At 37.0% G+C, this 14,844-nt stretch overlaps 1 protein-coding gene across 1 annotated transcript in view; it reads left to right on the forward strand.

Annotated features, from left to right (window-relative positions):
* Positions 1 to 1,323: 1,323 nt before the first annotated feature.
* The window catches only part of LIX1 (limb and CNS expressed 1), a 30,952-nt gene continuing 17,431 nt past the window's right edge, over positions 1,324 to 14,844 (forward strand). Inside the window, exons 1-2 of the mRNA XM_070935746.1 lie at positions 1,324 to 1,405; positions 11,447 to 11,610. Of these exons, the coding sequence (XP_070791847.1) occupies positions 1,324 to 1,405; positions 11,447 to 11,610 (246 nt within the window). The remainder of the gene's footprint in view (positions 1,406 to 11,446; positions 11,611 to 14,844) is intronic.

Below are 14,844 nucleotides of genomic sequence, written 5' to 3' on the forward strand. Positions count from 1 at the left end.
AGTCAAGGACTACCTGTAATTTTTAAGTGTGGGCCTTTTTACATTTTATAAGTCTACTTTTATTTGTTTATTATTATTATTCTTGGCTGCCTCAAGTGCTATTTTCTGCAAAAACAGTGAAATGTAAATAAAAGAAACAATGTTGATCTACCAACAGCTACTCTTTTCAGATTCACCCTGATACTAAAGTGATTTCATGATGAAATTCGGAGGCAAACCCAATCATGAAGAAAACTTTGGAGTGGGGCTAAAATGTTTGAAGGTGTCAGGAAATTGTTAAAGTTAGTTGCAAAGTTGTGACCGACCCATCATGGCCCCATGGACAACGTTCCTCCAGGCCTTCCTGTTCTCTACCATCTTCTGGAGTCCATTTAAGCTCACGTCTACTGCTTCAGTGATTCCATCCAGCCACCTCTTTCTTTGTCGTCCCATTCTTCTTTTGCCCTCAATCATTCCCAGCATTAGGCTCTTCTCCAATGAGCCCTTCCTTCTCATTAGGTGGCCAAAGTATTTGAGTTTCATCTTCAGGATCTGGCCTTCTAAAGAGCAGTTAGGGTTGATCTCCTCTAGGACTGATCGGTTTTATCGCCTTGCAGTCCAAGGTACTCGCAGGAGTCTTCTCCAGCACCATAGTTCAAAGGCCTCAATTCTTTGGCACTCAGCCTTTCTTATGGTCCAACTTTCACAACCATACATTGCAACTGGGAAACCATAGCGTTGACTATACGCACTTTTGTTGGCAGGGTGATGTCTCTGCTTTTTAGTATGTATTTAGTAAGTCAGGAAATAAAGGAAGGTATTTAAATCCAGGCAGAGCATTTTTTCATTTAAAATGACAGCATTGCCAATAGCCTAAGCAAATCTGTTTGCAATTTACCACTGGTTGAATATGTGAAATTCTACATACCTTGTCAATGTCTTTAATTTTTCACCTTTGCTATTAACATTATGAGTTTGGATTCTTACTTAAGTTAACAAAAATCCAAACTCTGGCTCTGTCAATGTCAGGATGAGAAGAGGAATGCTTTTCTCATGATTAGCTTCTCCAGCCAGCCAGTAGGTGGGTGTGTTTCACAGAAGAAAGCGGTAGTCAGCCTCCTTCTCTCTCCCTAATTAGCTCAGCCAACAACAAAGATAAGTGAGCCAGGGAGGGAGACCCCCTGAAGGGTCTTTCGGAATCTGGCCAATGTCTGATTGGCAGATGTTGAAAGGGATTCGTTGGTAATCCAGTTCATCAATGAGCTGCATAAATTCAAGACAGGACTGGAAGAATTCCGGCATGTGGACACTTGGCGGGGGCAGTCTGGTAAAAGGCAGCTCAAGATGGACAGAACTTTGGAATCTCTACAGCACATCATTTCTCAAGTCTTGCCTCACAGGGACCCTACACTAGCATTTAAAGACTGTAAGTACCAAAGTTTCTGCACTACTGAGAGGGTAGATGCTGAAATCTGTAGGACAGAGACATTGTAAAGATGTCCGTAATGTTTTATGTACAGATTCAATATTGAGAAAGACTAAGAGACTGTGTATGGTATTTTTGCTTTCATCAGTGGCATATTTGACTTAATATTAATTTTTACTGTCTTAGAATTCGGCCAAAACAAAAATGTACGATTTATTATATTGGGAGTTACCTTTGTCTCTAGGTAGTTTGAATGTGTTTTATAAAAGGCTTATTGCAAAATATTAAGACCTCAATTTACATTGTGATCTTTATAGTTTTGCATGTATGTGTTATTTTGATACATTTAATACAATACAGAATCTCAGTAAAAGATGATTTTAGTGTATCTACTCATGCAGACACACAATTACTGCAGAGAGCATTTAGTTTCACTATTGGAAATTCTAAACTGGTGTTACAATTTGTGCTGTGTTTCTTTTTCCCATTAATGTTTGTACTATAATAAATCAAGCTCTAAAAATGCTAGATATCAATATCTAAAAGCTTTCTTTCTTCAATGCAATCTGAGCCTGCTAGTTTTGAATCATGCTTCTAAATATTCAAAGATCAACTCTCTCTCTCTTTTAAAAAAAGACTTAAGTATTTTACATCTGAAAGAGGATCGGGATCCTGGAATCCTAAATTCAGAAAAGTAAAATTCTTGAATGCTACAGAAAATCAGTTTTGAGCAGTTTGCAAAACTTCTTAGGTTTATTTAAGAATGTTCCATCACCTTCTTTGATATCACTTTTTTTTTACTGTGAGTGTGAAGTAGAAAGACAATGGAGAGAGAAAGAAGGAGACAGAGGAGCAGTCAGTTTTATCCTAAGTTTCACTTTTTTTTTCAGAATAACATTTTTAAAAGTAGATAATCATGAAATATGTTACAAAACGTTAAGGATATGCTTAATTCTTATGTTAAATGACACTGCACAGAATGATTCTTTCTAAATTGAATAGGATTAATGCTTGAAATAAGCAGCTGGCAAAGAACAGTTATGTATTTGTTACTGCATACATAGTTTGTCAGAAATCAACAGTTATATAAACAAACATGATCAGAACTTCCTTAGCCCACCCAGAATTGGAACTCCCTCCTGTTGCAACCATCCTACGTTCAACTGAGGTTTTTTTGTTTTTGTTTTTTACTCTGAAACCTTGTAGGAGCAGATGCATTTTATAAGCAAGAAGCATTTGGTGTAGAAAAGATGGGAAGCTTTCTTTCCCCTTCTTTGTGGTGAATTCCTGAAAATCATCAGGCAAGATTTTGATTGAAAGTATATTTACTGGCCTCTCAGATGGTTTCTGTGACCACCCATAGATTATAGGGTGAGAAAATGGCTATAATAAAGCAGAAAAAGCACATGTCAAACAAGATGGGTTTAAAATATCCTTTTAATGAAATCTTACCACAAAAGTGGAGCCAACCATCAAAAGAGTACTTTAGTAATCTTCGCACTCTTTAATTATTTCACTACCTCTTATTTGCTGTGTTATAAACTGACTGCTTGAAATCACTTCTAAAGTAGAAATTATCCTTTAGTAAAGCAGAGGATTTGAAAATCTGGTAATCATATTTCAATATAGGTGGCAAAGTTCCTAATCTTGAAAATGTGGGATCCAGTTATAAGTTCTACAGAGTACTGTAGAAGTAATGGGTCTTCGTCAAACTATTTCTGAGTTCTCCAGTTGTCCCTCATGTTTTCAGTCATATTATGTTATGAATCTTTAAAGCATGCTCTTGGTTTGGTAATTATATCTACCAATCCTTTGGTAACTATATTTACCAAGGGCAGATGTACGTTTTGTACCCCACAGTTTTGGCAACGTTAAAGTGAGCATCAGTATGTTAATTTAGAGCATTTAGAGTTCTACAAATATTGCAGTTGTCAAATTTATTTATTGTCTTTTAATGACCCCGTAATCCCTTGCTTCGGGGTGGAGTTGGGGAAACTGAATGGAGCTGAGTGTTTACTGGCCAGATGCCCTTCCTCTCGCCAATGCGAAGTTTGCTGCAGATATTTTCTCATTGTGCCCAGGCAGAGAAATATCTGCTGGATATAAATTGGAAGCCATGTGTTTTTTCTCTTCTCTTTTTTACAATGACCTTTCATGAATCTGTATGGATGGTTGGATTGATGGAAAAGCTAGAATAGAATAACAGAGTTGGAAGGGACCTTGGAGGTCTTCTAGTCCAAGCCCTTGCTTAGGCAGGAAACCCTACACCACTTCAGACAAATGGTTATCTAATCTCTTCTTAAAAACTTCCAGAGTTGGAGCATTCACAACTTCTGGAGGCAAGTTGTTCCACTGATTAATTGTTCTAACTGTCAGGAAATTTCTCCTTAGTTCTAAATTGCTTCTCTCCTTGATTAGTTTCCACTCATTACTTCTTGTCCTGCCCTCAGGTGCTTTGGAGAATAGTTTGACTCCCTCTTCTTTGTGACAACCTCTGAGATATCTGATATAACCCACTGCCATCATGTCATCCCTAGTCCTTCTTTTCATAAGACTAGACATATCCAGTTTCAGGAACCATTCTTTATATGATCTTGATTCTGTTTATGCAGCCTAGAACTTTTGTTGGCAGCTGCAGCACACTGCTGGCTCATATTTAAGTGATTGTCCACTAAGACTCCAAGATCCCTCTCACAGTCACCACTACTAAGCAAGGAACCACATATATTGTACCTGTGCATTTTGTTTTTCTTGCCTAAATGTAGAACCTTACTTATTTTGTTCACCATTGAATTTCATTTTCTTAGATATTGCCCAATGTTCAAGTCTGTCAAGATCCTTCTGAATCTTAAGCCTATCTTCCAGAGTGTTGGCTATTCCTGCTAGCTTGGTGTCATCTGCAAATTTGATGAGTTCCCCATCTATTCCCTCATCTAAATCACTGAAGAATATGTTGAAGAGTACTGGATCTAAAACAGTACTGGGGACCCCACTGCATACCTCCCTCCATGTAGATGCAATTCCATTGAGGACTGCACGTTGAGTGCAGTTGGTTAGCCAGTTACGAATCCATCTGGTGGTGATGCTGTCTAACCCACATTTTTCTATTTTATCAAGTAGTAGGTTATGTCTACTTTGTCAAATGCCTTACTGAACTCCAAGTAAATTATATCGACAGCATTCCTTTGGTCCACTAGTTTTGTCACTTTGTCAAAGAATGCAATAAAATTAGTCTGGCATAATCTGTTTTTGACAAACCCATATTGGCTTTTGGTTATTACTTTGTTTGCTTCTAGGTGTTCACTGATTTGTTGCTTGATTATCTTTTCCAGAATCTTCCCTGGTATTGAGATCAGGCTGATAGGTCTGTAGTTTCCTGGATCTATTTTTTTTCCTTTTTTGAATATGGGAAGTACATCAGCACTTTTCCAGTCCTCTGGTAGTTCCCCAGTGCTCCAGGATCTTTGAAAGATATGGTTCAGTGGTTGAGTGGATCACATCTGCCAGTTCCTTCAGAACCTTGGGGTGTAATCCATCTGGTCCTAGTGATTTGAACTCGTCTAAGGTAGATAGGTGCTCACTTACCATTTTCTTCCCTATTTTAACTTGTGTTCCTAATCTGTTTTTTGTGGTTCTATTTTTGATAGATGGGACTGTTTTATCCCTTTGTGTAAAGATAGATGCAAAAAATGAATTAAGTAGTTCTGCTTTCTCCTTGTTGCTTGTCATCTTGTATTTGTAGGCAGGCAGACAAAGACATCTATATGGTTGTCAGGGTCCTAAATGTTGCTCACCTATATAGTAGAAGAAAAACATTAATGTCTCTTTTTGTTTCCCACGCCAGAACAATTTTGAATTCAACCCATCAGGGAAATGTCTATAGAGAGTCTCAGTCATCCAGGTCATGGTTGTTCCAAAGGTACTTTTTCAAAGACAACCAGACTTCCTTTTTTTTCCCTGAAGACGTTTCATTTTTCATCCAGGAAGCTTTTTTCAGTTCAGACTGAATGGTGGAGGATGGAAGGATTTATATTCCTTGCAGTCATCTGGTTGTTAGCACTCTTTCTGAGAGTCATTGAGGCCACTTGGAGGTTTATCTGTGCTCTTCAGTGTCACCTCAATAGTGCAAATAGGTGTGGAACCTTCTTGGAACTGCTGAAAGGATTGTGCTGTAAAAGGGAAATAGGTAGTGTTGTATCCCTCCCCCTCTGTTGAGAAAAGCCTGTTCAATCTTAATGTAGATAACCTCTTTGACCCCTCTTTCAAACTAGTGGTCTTCTCTGTCCATATTTCTCACTTCTCTAGGTTGAATCTGCTCACTTCTAGAAATCAGAGAGAGAAAGAGTTTTTCTGAGGGTATCACCACTGAAAGAATCACACTACTACTTAGGACTCAAGCTTTCTTGATGATAGTGTCCCACCTTTGAGGCACCGTACCACTTCAAATTATCTCATCTTGATCAGGCTTCCAAAGAGTTGTAAATCATAGTACTCTAGGTAGACATTTTGGAATAAACGAAGACCCTAAGGGTATTGTTGTCTTGTTTTGTCATTGATACTATTTAATTGGCTCTATTATTATGAAGAATGTACTTTATTAGACATGTGCTTGGCATGAGTGAGCGACATCTAGCAAAGACCACATTCCATTGGATACTACCAGGTGGTCAAAGCAAAAGAGAAAAGCCAAACAAAACCTGGTGCCAAACATTTCAGGAAGACCTGAAAAACATCAATCTTAAATGGAAGGATGTATGGTATATAGGTATAGACTATGGATTGAGACCTGTAGAATATGCTTGTAGCCCAATGTGCTTAGCACAGGACATGAAAGAAAAAGTATTATTATTATTTTAATCCAATTCATTTTAGTTTGCTATAAGCCAATGAAAACCTTCTGGTGATGATTGGCATATGTATCAAAGTAAATAAACTGTTTTGCTTTTGTTGTTATTCCTGTATCCATATAGCTATTGCAGCATGCATTATTCTCTTCATATACATTTAATATGGGTGTGCAGAACTGAGAGCACCTTTTGCAGCTTCAGTGTGAGGTATCTGTTAAATTATAGCCCTTAATGGGAGGCAGCTGCCAGAAGGTGAACATTAAAGTTATGTATGTTTAAATTACTTAATTTTACTGATTACGTGCTACAGATTGATTGAGGAAATGGGAGGCAATTTTAGTAGCCTTGCATTAAAGAATTTTCCTTTTAAAAAAGAGGGTGAGGGGACCTTGAATATATACTAAACTGCAAAGGACTGTTATTTTTCCTACTCAATAGTCAATGGGTTATTTAATATTAATCTGACAAGTTAAATAAAACAACCTTTCTCTTGAAAAGTCTTTTTACAATTGACTTAGCAGGAAATATATACTGCTTGTCTTCTTTATAAATGGTTTACTTGTGACCATGAAAGTGTCTCAGGATTCCGTCTCAGTACCAGACACAGCTAGGAAGGTTGCAACAGGCTTCTGCTCTACATTCCTCCATCAGTTCTAACAATTTATTCCTTGGCTTTGGGTGGTTTCCTTCACTTCTGTGTGGTCTCTATTGCACGTTAAACCTGAGACTATTATCTTCTTTGCCTCTTTGATGCTTTACGTATCCAGTGCAAGTCTCCATTATTTTTGCTGATTTCCAAGGGGCCCACTTCCACTTGACTGGTAAGGGCACTGACCTAGGAATAAACCTCCACTGAAAATAAAAATTACTTGCAAAAAAATTTACAAGTAATCCTAAACAGAACTATTCCAAAGCAACTCTTTGGCAAAGGAAAAATGTTCTTGGGATTGTATTATTTTATCAATCAAAACATAAGGGAAAGGAAGGGATAAGTTCCAGGTTACATGCTTGATAAAAGAAATATTTTCATTAAAAATAAATCTTTCCCAAAATAGTGAAAAAAATTCAATCAGACTTAATCATTTTATTAGATGTTCTTTGCTTTGTAATGACTTGTGAAAAATGGTCAAGAATAAACATGCTTGTCCTTCAAAATATCAAAGCCTTGTAGTGACACTGCTTGAAAACAGATAGGTAGGTAGGTAGGTAAGTACCGGTAGATAGATAGATAAGAGAGACAGAGAGACGGAGGGAGGGAGGGAGGGAGGGAGGGAGGGAGGGAGGGAAGGAAGGAAGGAAGGAAGGAAGGAAGGAAGGAAGGAAGGAAGGAAGGAAGGAAGGAGAAAGAAGAAAAGAAAGAGGAGAGAAAAGAAAAGAAAAAAGAAAAGATTTTCTATTCTTTTGGATAATTTTGCTTTCCTAATTCACACATCTTGTTCCCGTTCCATATTGCAACCTCAAGCCTAATTTGTATATGGTAGAATAGTGCACAGATGTCACAGAAATGAATAAATATCATGACTGGAGGGCCAACAAAACAAAGAATCTGTGATCAATGTAGAGGTTTCTCTACTGGAAAAGCAGTCATTCTGTAACGGTTCTTCAGCTTTAATATTGATCATTTGATCATTTGTTGTTCTATAAATTGAAGCAAGTTGTTAACTCGTGTGTAAGTAGCCATAAACAAATTGTTCAAAACCATAATTAAGTTTGTATGTCTTCAGCTTTGTAAAATAAATGATGCATCAATTATGGCTTAGTGTTAATGGCAATAGCATTTAGAATTATATATCACTTTATAGTGCTTTCCAGCCCTCTCTTAGTGGTTTACAGAGTCAGCATATTGCCCCCAACAATCTGGGTCCTCATTTTACCAACCTCAGAAAGATGGAAGGCTCCGTCAACTGTGAGCCGGTGAGAATCAAACTCCTGGAGTGAGCAGTGAATTAGCCTGCAGTACTGCATTCTAATCATTGTGCCACCACGGCTCTTAATGGGTAAACTAAGAGCACTATCATATGTGTATGTGTATGTATGTATTATACATGTCCTAGCTTTGTGAATGCAGTCTAAATAAATAAAATACAATCTGAGATATGTAGGTAGTCCTCGATTTATGACCACAACTGAACTCAAAATTTCTGTTGTTAAGTGAGACATATGTTAAGTGCATTTTACCTCATTTTACAACCTTTCTTGACACAGTTATTAAGTGAATCACTGCAGTGGATAAGTTAGTTACCTGGTTGTTAAGTGAATCTGGCTTCCCCATTGACTTTGCTTCTGAGAAGGTCACAAAATGTGATCATATGACCTTGGGACACAGCAACGGTCATAAATATGAATTAGCTGGCAAGCATCTGAATTTTGACCATATGATCATGGGGATGCTGCAAAGGTCATAACTGTGAAAAATGATCATAAGTCATAGACAAAGCTAGGCTTTCAGGATAAACAGATTAAGTGAATACCCCTTAGTGGTGATCAGAATTCAATTTTGTTAATTTTCTTTGTCAAATCTTAATTCTACAGTATTACTATACAACCACCTGTTTTCTATTTTAGTTTTTGTTTACTTGGATCTCTTCGCTTTTCTGATAGGTAGAACAACCTCCTTTTTTTACTCATATTTTATAACAGCCTTTCCCTAATCAGGTACCTTTCTAATCCAGAAAGCTAATCTTACTGGTAGTTTGGAAGTCTGAATTGCTCCATGTTGGAGAAGGCTTTTTGATAGAGTTGGAGGTTTTCCATTAGATTACCTATAACAGGGTTGTGAAACAAAACTACTTCAAGATTAGCATTATGGTATTCTTATATAAAGCTCTTCATTATAGCCAAACTATATTTTTTTGAAGTAGCTATCAGTATTTTGATGGATGACATGAGACAAAGAGAGAATAAGAATGATTTAAAATGCATGGAGTTTCAATAACAATTGAGAACCTATTCTATAGCAATGGCTTTATATGGTATTCTTCATCAGAAATTGCATTCTATTACCACACAGCTATGTACTAAAGACAGCTATAGCACACTCTCATACTTGCCTCCATTAAATTTTAAATGGATCTGAAACAGGTGAGGTCAGCTCAAAGCTAGTTTGAAAACACATTACTTTGTTGTAACAGGGAGATCAATAAGCTAAACGGAGAAATGCATGCAACTGATTCTTTGAATATCACATTTGAGCTTTGCTTTGATGTGCACTGGTTGGCCACAATATGCTATAGAGTTTTGGGATATTTTTCTACGTTACCATTTTGATTTAATTTACTCTTTTATCCCCAAATCAAATTTCCTGACAGTGTGAGTCACTTGACAACAGAAATATTAAGAAATATATCATTTAATTATTATTACTTTTATATCCTGCTGCACTTCAAACAAGCTTTTGGAAGTTTCCAAAAGGCATGAAATATAGAAGGCTATTCATATACGTGTACACATACATACACACACACATACACACACACACACACACATATCTTCTTGTCAAAAGATCTGAAGACTGAAAAGAAACATATTCTCTAATCTTAATAAAATTAGGTCCAGTTCTCTTTACGATTAAGGGGAAGAGACATGTGAATTTTAACTAAAATTCCATGTACCTTTGAGATGTTGCATACAAGTCTATAAAGGACAGAGTCACATAAAATAGTCATCCTGTTACTACAACAGTTTATTATCCAAACAAGAGGCAGGTGTCCTTTCAACCCAGAAGATCCTGGCTTCTCTGAGTTACATTCCATGGACAGTAGAAAGAGATGTAGGAACCTGAATCCTGACTTTGCTATAAATAAATGTTGTATTTAATACACAGCAGTTGCTGGGATTATTTCATAATAGCCCCATTAGCTGTTTTATAATAAATCTAATCAGAAGTTCTTGTATTCTGTACATCTTGTTTCCAGTTCATCTTGTCAAGAAATGTAATAATCTCACAGGAAATGATCAAGACTTGTTTTCTCTAAATCCAGAGTGCAAGACATGAAATTCTGTAATGGATTTAAGTTTGTTAATGTATTCATGACAGAAGCATCACAATTAAAATAAGGCAAACAATATGACAAAATTTAAAACATAAAATACTGTACTAGATTAAAATATGTACAAATTAAACAGATCTTGCCCCAAAACTAGCAACATTAATTGTGTTTTGTCATGCTACCATGAGGAATGGATTTAAGTGATAGAAAGTGAATACAGATTCCAACTGAATATTAGGATTTTTTTCCCAAAAGTAAGAATAGTTCATCAGTGAAACCAGTTTTCCAAAAAGATGGCAGCTTGTCTGGAGATGTTCAAATACAGGCTAGACCTGTGATGGTGAACCCACAGGTAGCACGTAGAGCCAAATCAGTGGGCATGTGAGCTCAGTTCCAGTGTGCATGTGTGTGCTGGCCAGCTGGTTTTCAGGCCTTCTGGGCCCACCAGAAGTAGGGAAACATGCTGTTTCCTGTCTCGGGAGGGCCTGGGTGGGGTGGGGTGGGGAAGGTCTGTTTTTTGCTCTCCCCAGGCTCCAGAGCTTCTCTAGGAGCCTGGGAGGGTGAAAACAGCCTTCCCCACCCCCCCAGAGACCCTCCGGAGGCCAGAAACGAGTGGGGCACATATAATTATGGGTGTGGGCACGTGCATGTGTGAACCACCACCCCGCACCCCCTCCACTTTTGGCACGCGATGGCAAAAAGGTTAACCATCACTGGGCTAAACAGTCATTAACTTTGTTTTAATCTGCATTCATGCACTGAACAGAAGGTTGGCCTCAATGACATAGCATGCTTCTTCCAACTCTATTCTTATGAAATCAGAAACATTGAAATAATTATTACTTTAACTAATCAGCTTTCCTACTTGGAATAAAAAATGCCAATCTATGTGAATACTTCAAATACTAAATCATGCTTGGGGATATCTCCACTTGTAAGACCTAAAGCAGGTTTCCCAATTCTTAGGACTTTAAGATGTGTGGACTTCAACTACCAAAATTCCCCCTGGCTGAGAAATTCTGGGGATTGAAGTCCACACATGTTCAAGTTGTCAAGATTGGGAACCCTTGCCTAGACAACTGCTTTCTAGCTACAGATTGATCAGTTCAACAGTAGCATAACTCTTGTTTTGCTTTTAGTATAGTGAAAAGACCATTTTTAGGCAATGAATTGTGACTAAAACTTTCACTCCTATATTTTGATAGTGAACGTTGTGGCAATGCTTCAGGAATTCTGGGAGAACAAACAGAAACAGAAAGGTGTATTCTCAAGTGAAGGCACTGTGGTATATGAGTCACTAAACTTGCCTGGGCCTCCGTTTGTAAGTTATGTCACCCTGCCTGGAGGAAGCTGTTTTGGTAACTTTCAGGTAAGAATGTATAAAGTAGTGCATTTAATGACAAAGTATGAAATATGGAAGAAATATGATTTATCATAGCCTGAAATCATCAGAATTATGTCAATATCACAAGAGCCAAATTTGTGAGGCAATGTGGGAAAAAGTTCAAATGACCTAGTGAAACCTATATAGAATTCCCCCCTTCCCCCATTGGAAGCCCAGACTTTTTCCCCATCTGTTCCTCAAGGTCTCCCTATCTTCTGGAACAAATGCCCAGGAAACTTCAGGACGGTGGAAGAATCAATGATATCACTGCTTCCCTTGTCCATTTTGGTCTGTGGGATTCCTCAACTGGCTTAGAACCTCCTGGAATTGGAGGATCCTATCATTTACAAAAAGTTCATTGACACATCTAACAAAAATAGCAACATGTGGAGGCCAGTTGCTAGATAGGTTTTTCAAAAGGAACATTGGCAGATAACAATCACCAACTGGATCCTTTAAATCCAAATATAATATTTGTCTCAATGTCATATAGCAGGCTTTCACCTTCTTATCCATTTCCTGTAGCCATCCGATGGGATCTGATTTTTAAAAAAATCTTCTTAAAGTACAGTGTACAGTCTTCGTATTAACTAGACTATTGGATTATTAGATCTAATACCTAATATTAGATCAGGTCAAGATCACAAAGCAGTCAAGAGTATATCAAATGTGAACAAAGCAGATATGAAAGATATTCAAGTATTACAGTTTAAACTTTCAGCTTCAGTCCCTCTATAATATCTCCCTTCACCTCATTAAGCCACCAGCAGTTCAAATATTATATAATTCTATGTTGTTTATTTCCAAATGTAGAATCATATATAAATAATAATGAATATGTAATGTTCAAAGAACAGAACCCAGAAAACTGCCTTCCATTTTAATAACATGTGTCTAAAGGAAATCTATACACCCCTAATAATACTCTTGTTCACTCTGGGTGAAATATTGCATCATAGGGCAATCGTTTTTTAACTAAGGTGCCTCAAATAAACTAATTTACAGAATGTGTTCAAAATCTGGGTCCCATGATTCCTATGGAATTGAAATTTGGCAAATTTTATAAAACATTTTATACATAAAATTATGTATTTTATGACATTAAAATTATCATAAAACAGTTTAGGACATAATGCCAAATATCACAAAACATTTCCTGCACTGATGTTTTGAATGCTATACAGTTCAATATGGGCTTTTTTGAAAACATGTACATCTCCGAATATATCCCAATTTTTCCAATGAAGGCATTAGAAGTTCTGTCATTGTTGACAGTATTGAAGAATCTGCTAACGAAACATCTCTGAAAGGATGACCCAATGAGTCAATAAATGAAAGTTACTCTTCATTGTAAAGAGCATTGTATCAACAATTCTTCTACCTTGATGCAAACAGGATTGTATTTCTCTGAATTTGGAATAGTTGTAGTGTTTTTAGCTATCAGGGATTTGCACCTAATGAGAGGAAAAAAATGGGAAGATTGTCACTAGTTTGCCTTTAAAGATTTTCATAAAAATGATGCAATTACTACCTGTTATGCCATCATCACTGTATAATATTTCACTCTGCTTTGTCAACATTGGCAACTGTGTCAGTACTCCTATTAGTCTCATCACCTAAACAAATGTTTCCTAAATGCTTTACAAAGGAGCTGATGATACACTTTGGATGCTGTTAGTTGACATGAAACATCCATTCTGTTTAGCCTTCTTTATCGATAGATATGATTCATTACCAAGTCTATCAGTGGAAGGCTTGAAAGGGTAATTAGACTGATTAGACAGGATCAGCCGGATGTACTCCTTAGACAGGTGCCTCTCCTTTATTTTAAAAATAGATTGTTCAGGAACAAAGTAAAGGAAAAAAATATCCTAATTGCAAGATCGATTTCCAAAAGATGGAAGCAATAACACTGATTAATGGGTTGGTTTTTAACGCAACCCAGTGCACAAACCACCTTTTTCCTTCCCTACCTATGAAACACTCTCAGCAATAACAGGCAGAACATTCTACTGACTAGGAATCAGAGTAATAGTTTGAGGCAGGGGTGAAATCCAGCAGGTTCTGACAGGTTTTGGAGAACTGGTAGCAGAAATTTTGAGCAGTTTGGAGAACCAGCAAATACCACTGCTGGCTGGCCCCAGAGTGGGGTGGGAATGGAGATTTTGCAATATCCTTCCCCCAGGAGTGGGGAGGGAATGGAGATTTTGCAGTATCCTTCCCCTGCCACGCCCACCAAGCCACGCCCACAGAACCGGTAGTAAAAAAAATTTGGATTTCACCACCGGTTTGAGGATATTTCTTTTGGGTGCATGTAAACTACCTTGCCAAGGCTTTTGTAAGACCCTCTACACTGATGTTAGCTAATAGAATATGGGATTTGAGCATTAAATTTATCTTTTTTTTTTTTTAGTATTTGAATAAAAGAAAGAAGCTCACTAGAGCGTTGCAGTGGCTTCACACTGAGATTGGGAAGAATGACATAATTTTTTTCTTAATAAATTATAGTTAAATTAGCTCATATCTCAGCTAGGGTGTTTTTTCTAATTAAATATCAATATTGTGTTTAAGAGTTTTTTAAAAATGGAATCAATTAAAATATCTCTCATGCATATTTGAACTGTAGTTTGGAAGGGTCTGAGAATAATGAAATTACCTGCCCTCCGCGACAATATAAAATCCAAGAAGTTTCATGGATCCATATCATTCTTATTTTCTTGATGCCTTTTATACCAGGCATTAGCAGAAAAAGCCACCCATGAAAATGGTACTTCATTTTCCACTTACTATACAGGAGGGCAACCAGAGGTCTATCTGATAAGCTTTTGGCTCCCCTTTCACTGAACTCTGATGTCAACCCATTCATTATTCTAGCAGATGGTTTTGCTTTTTTACCAATAAGAATGTGACTCACATAAGTATTTACTTCCATAAAATGAAGAAATTTAATTTATCTTTAATTATAAATAGGTTTTAAATTTTCTTTTAACATTTAGGAAATAAAGAATTCTTGTAAAAGCCCTAATCAAAATTCAACTAGTATTGACATTAAGCTAAAAGATCCTACACTACATCATTTGTGGGCATATTTACTAGGTATTAAACATGTATCTACTTTAAATTCATTCTAGATGTTTATATATATGAGGTTATATACAAAAAGTTTTTACATGTTGTATCTAGAAGTTATCAGCTAATGGAATCAGGAATCCCATCTCA

This window comes from Pituophis catenifer, unplaced genomic scaffold (genome assembly GCF_029215685.1).
Source record: "Pituophis catenifer annectens isolate HBS135680 unplaced genomic scaffold, rPitCat1.0.hap2 SCAF_2, whole genome shotgun sequence".
In the NCBI taxonomy this organism is placed as follows: domain Eukaryota; kingdom Metazoa; phylum Chordata; class Lepidosauria; order Squamata; family Colubridae; genus Pituophis; species Pituophis catenifer.